The sequence below is a fragment of the Dromiciops gliroides genome, chromosome 2 (genome assembly GCF_019393635.1).
Source record: "Dromiciops gliroides isolate mDroGli1 chromosome 2, mDroGli1.pri, whole genome shotgun sequence".
Classification (NCBI taxonomy): Eukaryota; Metazoa; Chordata; class Mammalia; order Microbiotheria; family Microbiotheriidae; genus Dromiciops; species Dromiciops gliroides.
In genome coordinates, this window is record NC_057862.1 from 164,873,880 (window position 1) to 164,886,260 (window position 12,381).

Here is a 12,381-nt window from a genome sequence, read left to right on the forward strand (position 1 = left end):
GTACAATGAACAAATCAGTTTTCTCCATGAGAATGTAGACATGGAAGAATCAGATTCCATGATTTCTATTGATCTCTGATTGCAAAAATGAAGAATTGCTTCTGTAGCAAATCTAAACTAGTGACTATAAAATGAGCAGTTTTATGCCATGACATCTTGAAGGAAGTCAGAATATAATTCAGTAGGCAATCTAAAAACAATCCAATGGCAAAATCTAGTAGGAGAAACAGAAAAGCATCTTGGTATCTACTGGCATTTGCTCAGCCAAGATTGTGTAGCTGAACTTCCATATGATTTTTGAGCAGAGCAAGGCATCCTATTTTATGAGCCTGGAATGTTTGTGATAGTCATTGTGGTATTTGCTATTAGATATTGTTGCAAGTATATGCTTTAAGGGAGTTTGGGGGATATGGAAGCAGAAAGTGTGTAGAAAATGGAACAAAGACCCAGAAATCTTATGATCATAGACTTAGAGTTGAACAGGCAAGGCCAACTCCCTCATTTGAAGGTAAGGAAGCTGAGTTCCAGAGAGGTTAAATGACTTGCCCAGACTCTCACAAGTGATAAGTGGCAGAGCCAGGATTTTAATTCCATTTGAAAATCCTGCAACTGCTAACATATAATAATGTTTCCATGTTCATGAAGAATGAGTTAAAACCTAAAGGTGGATTAATAAATTTAATAGTACTATAAATCAATCTGATGATGCTTAAAGAACTTTGCACATCTTAAAATATATATATATATATATTTCCATTATCATCAGCAGCATCATGCACTGAAAGTATGTAGTAAGTAAGTAGTGCATAAATGACTTTGTAAGATGTACATAATTAGTGGAAGGAGAATTGGGTCTTGAGGTAAAGGCCCCGAGTTCAAATCTCATCTAATGTTTACTATTTGTGGGATCTTGGCCAACTTCACTTGAAGGTCTTGGCTTCCCTTCTTCTTCTATAAAATGAGAGGGTCACACTAGATGATCTCTCAGGTTCCATCAGTTCTTGATCATTTAAATCTGAACCTATGATCCTGCCATGGAAACGAGAAGCTGCAATAAGATCCAGCAAATCTTGATAGCACAAAGAGCCTACCTGTGTGTTGGAATTTTAAAATTATAACCATCCCTTTCAGATTAAGAAGATAAAAAGACTCATGGATTAAAGCACGTACAATAAACAAATAAATCTCTACAGTAAGAGGCTGTGAGTTTGAAAAACTGAGAGTATCACTGTAAAGGCTCCTGACTTCAGCCACCATATTGGTTTCATGCTTAGTGATGAGAATTACAGATGATTCAGGTGATATGTATAATTACTTGTTATCTCAAGGCCTGGGTTGTGGTTTGAATCCTTTCACAAGCCAGAAAACTTTGTCTTCTTGACTGTACCTCCAGATCAGTGCAAAATACTTTGCAGACTTGTTTTTGATGCCATTCTAGAATCCTCCTGTGGCATAGGAGGGTAACTCAGTATTTTTTTTTCTTTTTTTTTTTTTGCAGGGCAATGAGGGTTTAAGTGACTTGCCCAGGGTCACACAGCTAGTAAGTGTCAAGTGTCCTGAGTTGGATTTGAACTCAGGTCCTCCTGAATCCTAGCCAGTGCTTTATCCACTGTGCCACCTAGTCTGCCCCTGTGATGCGGTATTCTTAAGAGGCTAAACCAGATGGAAAGGCACTGACCCATGTACCTACTGATTGACATTATGAGGGTGAGAAGCATAGTCACCAGTTTGGCTGTAGGGTGAGGAATTTTTCTGATTTAGCAAAAAAGCATTGATTAAGCTACTTACAATGTGACAAGCACTGCATTAAATCTGAGGTTACAATGAGAAGAGAAACAAAAAGCAACCCTCTGTCCTTAAGGAACTTAGATTCCATGGATTGGCCAACATGTAAATATCCAGGTTCATTTAATATTCATACCAAATACATGAAGATAATCTGAAAAAGAAAGATACTAGCAGCTGGAGAGAGGGGAAATCAGGAAAGGCCTAGAGACAGAAGGATTTGATCTGAGTCTTGAAGGAAGCCAAACAAAGTACAAGAGTGGATGAGAGGAAGCAGAGCAGTCCGGGCAGAAAACTCTTGCTAGCCATCTACTAAATTACTGAGGGGGATGGTGCTCTGTGTTGCATCCTTATTGGACGTACCAAGCCTTGAAGTAAATTGTTAGATGTCTAGAACAACAAACATCTGACTTAAAGTGAAAACAGATAGTTGGGCTAGTTAATGTACACGAAACCATTTTAAAATATAAAAGACTTTACTTTGATTTTCCTTATTTTCCACTATCTGCTCCTGGCCAGATACACATCCTCTCTTTCCCCCTCTCCAACCCTTTTCTCTATATGGGGAAGTGTGGCCTCCTGGTTTTTTCATGTCTGTTACGGGTAAGGTTTATGACAACTTTAGATTTGTTGCACATTAGAATAATTAACCTGTTGGTCCTAGATCTATTCCTACATATGAACAGTTTCTACTTATAGGTTATTGTTATGATTGGCATTAATAACATTATATTTCAATATTATTTTATTTTTAAAATTAATAATAATAAATAGAGGCAGGCCAGCAGGTGGTGCAATGGATAAAAGCAATAGCCCTAGATTCAGGAGGACCTGAGTTGAAATCCGGCCTCAGACACCCAACACTTACTAGCTGTGTGACCCTGGGCAAGTCACTTAACCCTCTCTGCCCTGCAAAAACAAACAGAACAAAAAAAATTAATATACCAGACTTGATGGGCGAAAAGTCTCTGCTGGATTCAGAACTGGTACCCTGCTCTGGCATTGTAGTCTTAGAGAGTTTCCTTGAGAGATTGGGAGTTTAGATACCTTTCTTAGGATGATACAACCCAGTATGTGTCACATTCTGGCTTGAATCTAGAATTTGCTGACTCTAACACCGACTCTATTCACGGTTATATTACTTCATACAATGATATTGAATTACTATTATTAATTTATATCATGTGATATCAGGAGAACGTGAAGAAAACCCCAAAGTTAATTGTAACCAGCTTATGAGAGAACAGAGTAAAGGTAAGCCATCCTGCCTTGACGCTAACTGTATCATAGGGGGGATACCTCATTGAAGAGATCACAGATCTCCTTCGGAGTGCTGAAATATGGAGCAACTGATACCAAGTTTCAAATCTCCAAAACAACTTTCCTCATCACTTACAGACTAGAACAAGAGTTTGGGGCTCATAAGAATTATGAAATAGGCATGACCTTTGTATTTAAGACGATATTTATATTCTTGTGCCTCTCGTAAAAACCTTTACAATTCCAGAATGTTTGAGCTGATGTGGACTTAGGAGATACTTTCCACCTTCTCATTTTGCATATTTTGAAACTGAAGCCCAGAAAAGCTAAGTCAAATTCCTAAATGACAATGAGGCCCTACTGGTGGAAGAGTCAGTTCTAGAAACAATTTCTTATACGTTTTAATATACTGTGGCTATCCTATGTTCACTATCTTTTGTTCGGTGATTGGTTGTAATAACCAAAAACAAAAATACTAACAGAAACTCTTTATTATTTGAATTAAACTTTTCACATGTAAAGAAACAACCTTACTAAAAAGGGAAGGAATGAATTTTCTCAGGTGATTGAACTTTTAATTTCCTAGATCAAAGTGAATGTGGATAGTAACATCCCTTAAGGACTTATGGTAGTCATCCCAAAGGTTACCAATAACTGCAATAGTGAAAAAGAGGGTAGGTGGCAGTGTTTGATGTGAGTTTACAGTGTTTGGGCTGGAACTTCTAATATACATAGTACTAGTACCACTACTGAAATGCATGAAATACTTTACATTATTTTTTCACTAACTTTATTCCTAACAACAAGTTGTAATTTTCAAGCATTAAGAATGATGAAATTTAGTGTTATGGGGATAGCAATCCAGATCAAGATATAACTTTTGCCAAATAAGAAATCTAAATATTTTCCTACAATAAGAACCACTAGTTATAGTTAATCAAATTATTTGTGAGCCCAGTATTTCACACAACACACACACACACACACACACACACACACACCGCACACTTTTTTTTTTTTTTTTTGCCAAGAAAGGCCCCATGTACAATATTGGTGTAATATGGGTCCACAGGGTCATGAAGAGTCAGATACAACTAATTACTGAACAATAACAACTTTCCCTTTAGAATTATTAAGGGAATGCTATACTAAAAGATATAATCGTTCAACTACATAGCTTTTAAGATACTTGAATGGGGTCGGCCATGGTTTTCAATAAATAAAATTTTGTGAGTGCCTAAAATTTTATGAGGCATTTTTCATATGTTATTATGGTTTTTTTCTTTTTAAAATGTATTTAAATAGACAGGAAGTGTGCATTGTCTTAGATTGTATTAATAGATATGATTTTGTATAGGAAGAGGACATCTTACCAACTTAAAGTATTTCTAATTACTAGGCTTTTGTCTTCTCTGTGTGTCCCAGTTGCACTAATTGAACTTTATTGTTTCAGATTGATGCATTAAAAATAACGATTTCCACTTTGAAGGGATCACTTTGCTACTTGGTAGCTTTTAAGTCGATGCCATGAACTTATTTTTCGTCCAAGATAAAGTCACATCTATAGAATTTTCAACTAATTACATGTCTGCCAATAAATACTGAAGAGGATACATTTTATTTCAATTTATTATTCTGTTTACAAGTATGCCCTTGGAAAGATATGTGGCATTTGAGTGGCAGTGGTCTGGGTTTTTTTTGTTTGTTTTGTTTTGCTCTTTTTATTTTGCTTGTGTATATATTACCACTTTCTATTTCATCTTTTTTCTTTTCGTTCTTTCTTCTTTTTCTTTTCTTTGTTTTTTAATAGCTACAGTCAGTGTGGTCAAGCATGACAGCCGACTCAAACTCGGCAAACTTCCAAGAAGCTGAGGACATGCCTGACAGATGTGTCTTAGAAGAGTCAGGGAGTCCAGGTGAAAGCCATTTAAAGATAGTCACCAAGTATAAAATGATAAATTTGACACAGCTTTTGGGTCTATGGAAAACGAAGTGGGGGTGGGGTGGGGAAAGACATTGTAATGCTGTTTTCTCTTAACAGCTGCACTGTCAAATTAAGAGTCACCTCCAGGGGTCAGAGTGTGGAGCTGTTATCCTTTCCTCTTTCATCAAGAATTCAAGTCCTAGGAAGTACAAAGGCGTTAAGACTGAAAGGGAAGTGGACTCTATTAGTTCATTATTGTAATTTTAGACTAAACTAGTTAACCTAAGCATAGGCTCTGAGCTCTGATGGATGCTGTAAGATTTTTTTTTTTTTAAATAGAACAATGAATTTCAGTCAAGTAGAAAAGCAATCAATGGGGGGGGGAACTCAGAGCAAGTGGGAAGTATCAGAAGTTGATTGAACTTTCTTGATACAAACAGAACCACAAAAGTGCTTGTGGGTTTTCACAGGAAAGAAATGGAGTCAAACAGCAGTACTATTCATAAAGTTCAACCCTTCTGGCATGTAAAAAAATGTAATCTTCTTGTAAAATTGTGAATTTCTTTGTTTTTGTTTCATTCCTTTGAAAGTGAATGAAGGAAAAAATGCATTAAATCCAGTAGGCATTAGGGAAACAAGTCTATGTGTATTTGCTTAGTCTAGCAACTGATCAAAACTAGATTATAAAAGGAGTTTGGCACAACTGGATTGCCACATGCATGCAAAAGGACACTTCATTACCATGATGAAAGGGTTAAATATCTTCCCCAGTACCACCACCCACTCGCTGCACTTGCTATTTTCTTTTCCTGCTTTATCTGACTTCTGTGTACCCTCTTGCATCTTTGTGTGCTGATCCGTGGATCATATTTTTGATTCATCCTCTCTGTGGCCTTCAGCTTAGTTAAGAGATTTCCAAATCTTGTAGCCTTCACTGACAGGGGGCAGCTGCAAACAGTCCCCTGATCCTTCCCCTAGGAGAGCTACCAAGGTTTAATTTTCAGTGAAAGGTGCAGTTTGAAATCCATGTCAGGTCCCCTAAGTCATCTCAGAACCCCAACAGGACCAGTGACTGTGGGATTATATTTCAGCTCCCTTGACTACACCAAGATTCCTTAGGAACTTAAGTGCTATCACACACCTGATCTGATCCACCCTTCCCCATTAGGCTCCCTGCAGAATCAAGCAATGGCATCTTTCAAAACTGTAAATCTAGCCTTGTTTGCAAATTGTTCCTGATACCTAAAACAAAGCATTCGTTGAGGCTAAAGGAGAGAAGCAGAGTGAAACTTGGACAATGAAGATGAAAGAACTAGTTACTTTTTATTTTGACTGGGTTGACATCTCTGTGGTGCCACAAGGATGTTCTGACTAACAGTCATTCACCAGCAGTGTTTGTTTGTTGTTGTTGCTGGTATTGTTGTTCTTCTTGTTGGGAAGAAATTAAGTGAGTCAAATTTTCATGTGAGATGGTGCAGAGATGAGAATAAATCAGGTATGTTTCTTTGCAAAAAAAAAAAAAAGACAAATTTCAATCACCCAAAAGCAATTATGCCTAACCAAAACTCAGTGGATCTACAGTAGAATTTAAATACAACACATCATATATACTATATGTAAAGAAAGAACCTACCAAGAAAGAAGAAATATTGATTCAAAAATTAGGCCTTGATATATAATCCAAACTTAAAAAGTGAGTTCTGTTCTGTACATCGGACATCATTAAACTGGTAATAAAAGAATGAATTACTCTGGCTTTTTCCTCTGTCCATTCCTGCATTTTAAGACATCTTGCCTTATAGGGCCTGGAAGCCTCTTGAGATTTCAGTACTGGTCTCACTGCCTCCACTGAGAATTTGTGGCTCGGTTGTCATGGAGACCTTCGTATTTCTCCAAGAATTGCTCATATTGATCCGTGGCCAGGCGTAAATGGCCAGGCGAGTGTAGGAATAAAGGGGGCTGGGCAGTACTATAAAATGACCAGAGGTTGTGAGTTGGAAATACAGCAATAGCAAACACTTAGGTAAAAAGAAAAGAAGCAGTTTCATTTTGTCTCAGGATTTCGTTTCTGCACTTTGGGCCATTGTCTTCTTTCACTATGACTGAAAGAAACTTGTTAGTCACTTGTCATGTCAGATCTTTGTGCTTGTCCTGACCAGCTGTCAGCCTTCCAGCTCTGTGCTTTCAGGGACACACAACAAAGAGCTGAGCAACATGATTATTTATTGCTCCTTGTGTGGATGAAATTCTTGGATAAGAAATTAAGACACTTCTGACAGAGGTGCTTGTTTAGAAAGGAAAGATTTTGATGATAGAATGCATTTGCTTGAAGCGTGAGTGAGTATTTGGTAGGCAAGGATGCGAAGGCATGGGTAGCATGTGAAGAATTACATATATAATACACACACACATATATACACATTATATATAATACATACAATCTATATTATATAGATATATAAAATGTATTTTTGTATAGATTGAATAGAACATATTGACTTTTTTGTGAAGTGAATATGTGCCTATCCCCTCTTGAAGGGGCCTAGAATTCCAACTTTAGGATATCATGTCATTCATTTGAAAGAACTCTAAACTTACTTATATGTACCAAGTATAAATATAGATATAGATAGGAGATAGATAGTAGATAGATAGATAGATAGATATAGTTAAAACTCTTTCTTCTGAAGATGTATCATTCATCCCTATTTCAAGAAGGACAATGAACTTAATTTTTTTAGATAGGGGGGTAAATGAGAACTTTTCTTTGAATTAGTAAAGATTTTTGATATTAACCCTACATCTTATGTATATTTTACTATATGGAAGATTTCATTAGCATTCAATTTGAAAAAAATTAACTGAAGCCAGATTTTAATTATAAAATTCCTACTTGACATGTTCCTCATACAAGATTCCAATGAAAGAGAATATCTACCTACTACTACGAACGATTGAAAAATGAAAAAAATTGAGTCTGGCTTACAGTTTGGGGGGGATATTTATTGCAGGTTGTTTTGTTTATACTATGCCAAATCATTGATTTACGTTCCTCTGCCCCAGTATTTCTCAGTTGCGCAGTTGCTGTGATATGGCATAAGTAGACAACCAAAAGTATTGGTTCAAGTTTTCTCTGCTTCTCTTCCTTCCTCCCTCTCCCCCTTTCTCTCCCCCCATCTCGACCCTTCCCCTCCATCTTCTTTTTTCCTTTCTTCCTTCTTTCTTTCCTTCCTTACTTTATCTTGTAAATCCTCTTAGCATCACCATATAAAGTTAACTATATAGATTATGGCTTATATGCCAAAACTACTTTATTTACACAAACTCTAGTCCATCTGCAAATTAACAGTAGGCGCTATCAAAGAACAGGAGGAAAATTCAGAAAAGTTTATTTTTAGAACCCTTTCAAAATCAATGAAATTACTTAAACCAAAAGTTTTTTTAATTGCTTTATTAACTTGTTTTTAACTTTTGAATTTCAAGAAATAATTGGCTAATTAAAACTGTTTTCATTTTATTTTTATCACCAAATCAGATGAAATAAAAGGTTTACAGATGGACAAGATTTCGCATGCAATTCATATAATACATTCCCGTTTTGAAAATGAATTGTTAATATATTTTTGAAAACATTTTCCAGTAACTTACCACTGTTAGTGCTTTATGAATTGAAGACTATAGAGTATGCCTATAATTTCAGTCTTTCTAGGGAACCTTGCTATTTTCTTCTAAGCAGATCTCTTCTTCTGGAATTATTTCATCAGTCAAGTTGTTTCCCTGTATATGAATCCTGGCTATAAATAGTATATTCCAGTTATTTCCATGGTGTCACTCATCAACTAAGTAAACCTGAGGAGACAACTGTTGAGTCCACTACCAAAGAGTATGAAACAACATTGTGCTTTTTCAGAACCCCCACTGAGGTCTCAGGGCCAACAATATCATTCTGTTTAAGAAGTGCTCAGATTTGAAAAACAAAGATACTTGTTCACTGTCTGTTCTTCCTTGATCTTCCTCACTGAAGACAGTCTGTCTCCTAACAATGTGCATTCTCATGGATGTTTCCCATTCTTGGCAATCTCTTCCTTCTCATCTCCATCTCCTGGCTTCCCTGGATTTCTCCAAGTCCCAGTTTAAAAGTCTACCTTCTTCAGGGAACCTTTTACTAGCCCCCTTAATGCTAGTTCTTTTTCTCTGCTGATTATCTCCAATTTATTCTGTATATAGCTTTGTTGTGTATAGGTGTCTTGATATTGTCTTCCCATTAGACTATGAACTCCTTGAGAGCAGGGCCTTTTTTCCCCCTCCTTTATATTCCCAGCACTTAGTTTACAGCCTGAAATATAGTAAGGCTCTTAACAAATGTTTGTTGACTCACTGATGGACTAACCAATAAGGCTAAGAAAGTGTGGCTACCCCTTCTTTGATTCTCATTAGTCTCAAAATTCAACTTAGATGCTATTCTTATATCTTAATTCCTTCTCCTTGAAATAAAAATATACAATCCCACTACCCCTCATTTTTATACTCACTGTGGGAAGAATGAAGTTCAATTTTGCTTTGAAATTTTTTTTTAAAGGAGAAGTAGAATAGCCATGGGGAATGAGATCTGGCCTAGGAATCAGGGACACCTGAGTATGTCTTATCTCTGTGTTCAGTGTGACTCTAAGCGAACTACTTAATTTCTCAGTTGCCCCAGCAGCTCACTAAGTCTTCAAGGTGCAGAGAAAGTGGGGATCTGTGTTAGAAAAGGAAGCTTCTCACTGGGAACTCCCTCAAAGAAAAAAAAATCTAGCAAAAGATATCTTATATGCTTCTCTAATCCTAAAAAGCTTCTAAGAATGTTGACTTTCTTGTTTATATCAGCCTGGGGGAAAAGGTACCAAAAATGTTCTCAGATGGAAAAGGGGTGTCAACAACTATGGAGCCAAGAATATGCGAGCTACTGCAAGGGTCTGTGTTATACTGAGTAGGTTTTCATCAGTTTTTATATTATGCCATTAATATAATTTTATACATAGACACATGTTTTGTACATAACATTGTTGATCAATATCACATACGGATATAATGGACAAAATTAGCCTCCCCACTAGGGATGCAGAGATACTTGCCCTGTGATAAGCCAAAGCATGCATAAATAAATAAATATATGTGTGTGTATTTGTATGATATTATGTGTGTATATGTATGGGTGTATGTGTATGTACATATGTGTGTATATTCTGGCTCATGAATCACCTGTAACAAATCAGGTAACAGAAACTAGGACAGATCAAGAACAGAGTGTTGGAGATGGCTGCTGATGAATGCATGAAGCAGGAAGAATGTGGAACCATGAGCAGCCCATCAATCAAAACACAAGGAACCCTTTCTTAGTCTTTATTTGGGGAAAAAAACCCTTCAGCATCATAGAAAAAGTAGAAATAATAACAAAAAAAAAATATGTACACTATTTCTTATAATTACTATGATATGTATTGGTCTACATTAATATTTACCATTATCAAAAGGCAAGGGGTGTTTAACTGAGAATCTTAGAGCATTATGGGTAGGATTAAGAAGTTGGGGGGGTGGGGGAGAAGCAGGCTGATGGACATAACACATATCATTAATCCATAGCACTAAAATAGCCAGAGGTTCTAGCTTTCTCTTAAAGGAGGATTGGACATGGACTTATCAAGCTAATAATGTGATTAGAAACCATAGCTAACAAGGACACAGAAATGAGTCACATATTTGGTCTTATTTGAAGTTTTAGTTTCAATCACTGAAATTACAATAATCTAAGTAATTTGGGGGAATAATTGCATTTGAAGGTTCAGGGAATGAAACCTTGTGTCTCACTGGTATCTCTCAAGAAAAAAAATTGGGCCTCAGCCCTAAAATGTCTTAGTTCAGGAAGAATAATTGGTTTGTTTGTAATTTGGGTCAAGTTTTCTATTTTCAAATGTGTTTAGGTTGTTTTTGTTATGGTGATACAATCATCAGATTCCATTTGACATTGCTTATTAATCTGTGTTAGTCCTATGTGCATGTTGAGATTTTAATACTTAGGGAAAGGGTGATTTATGAGCTTGCAATAGTTTATATGTTTAATTTATATTTATTTTTGGAATATAAAAATACTTGGCAGTTTTAGGTAAAACTGTTTCTATTTGTCAAATAGCCCTGACAAATATTTTGTTTTTTCTTTTCCTTCCAGGTGGGCAAAAACATCAACATCCTTGGGTGGCTAAGATGTGTTCCTGTAAGATGTGTTGGAAATACCTCCTCATTACTGGAAGTAGGATTTAAACAAATTAATTAAGGAACCAAAAGTGTATAATTTTTTTAAAATAAAGATTGTTGTTTTGGTGTTTTGGATTAGAACACATGAACTACTTAATATGCCAATCTTTTGAAGCCAAACTGTCTAGAAATTGTAAGAGTTGATCCAATGTAATACCATGCGCTGTATCTTTGGGAAAACATTTTCTAGATTACCTCATGAATCTGCTTCTCAGTTTTCCATTGCTATCCCCAATGTAGAATGCTTGTTCTCTACCATATGGGGTGATTTTGTTGCTTAGCTCAACTTCGATAGTGGTGTTGTTAAGTTCCATTTTTTTCATTCTCCTGAATCATTTTAAAATGCCATAATTCAAAGATTCCATAAGGCTTTTTATACAGACCACTATTTGAGTTTATAACTTTTAATGAGTTTAACCTGTCATCTGAAACTTGCCTGCTCTGTGTATCGTACTCACCAATCACCAAGCAATCAATGTGAGTCTCTAATTACTCATTAGCATCTCACTACACGTGATCATTTACATTCAATCCTTCAAAACAGACTGAAAAAAGCTGGATGTGATCATTTGCTTCGTGTACCATTTGGTTCGGTTTGTTGTTCCCCATGCAAGACTTGATTGGTTGTGTGGTTGTCTGATCATCAGCTCATGAACCAGTCTGTACGAATGGATATCACTGGTTTTATCAGCATGATCTAAGATAGAAATGGGATTAAAATTTGACCTTCATATCAACTTGTATCTTTCTTCTCCAATGCTCTTAAGTTTTCTTTAGCTAGATGGAGAAAATGTTACTTCAACACTCTGTATTTTGATTGGTGGGGGTACTCATTCTACCAACACCTATGGTCACTCTGGTCTAATTTAGGAGATAGTCTCCAAGAATTACTATTACCCAAAACATTCATCACACTACAGTCAACTTGGTGAATATCCCTAAACTTAGTTCACCAGTCCTTGTGACACAAGCATATTATTTATTGCTAGGCCTATAATTGAAGACAAATCCTTCTCATCTTGGTGGAGCCTACTAGAATTTTTAGTCTGCTTACACACAATTCAAGAACCCAGGGTCATCTCCATGTTACAATGAAAAAAAAATCACAGTAGGGGGGGAAA

At 36.3% G+C, this 12,381-nt stretch overlaps 1 protein-coding gene across 1 annotated transcript in view; it reads left to right on the forward strand.

Annotated features, from left to right (window-relative positions):
• Positions 1-11,266, forward strand: part of WDR72 (WD repeat domain 72) — a 255,840-nt gene extending 244,574 nt beyond the window's left edge. Inside the window, 3 exon segments of the mRNA XM_043980475.1 lie at positions 4,856-4,890; positions 4,892-4,961; positions 11,175-11,266. Of these exon segments, the coding sequence (XP_043836410.1) occupies positions 4,856-4,890; positions 4,892-4,961; positions 11,175-11,266 (197 nt within the window).
• Positions 11,267-12,381: the final 1,115 nt, after the last annotated feature.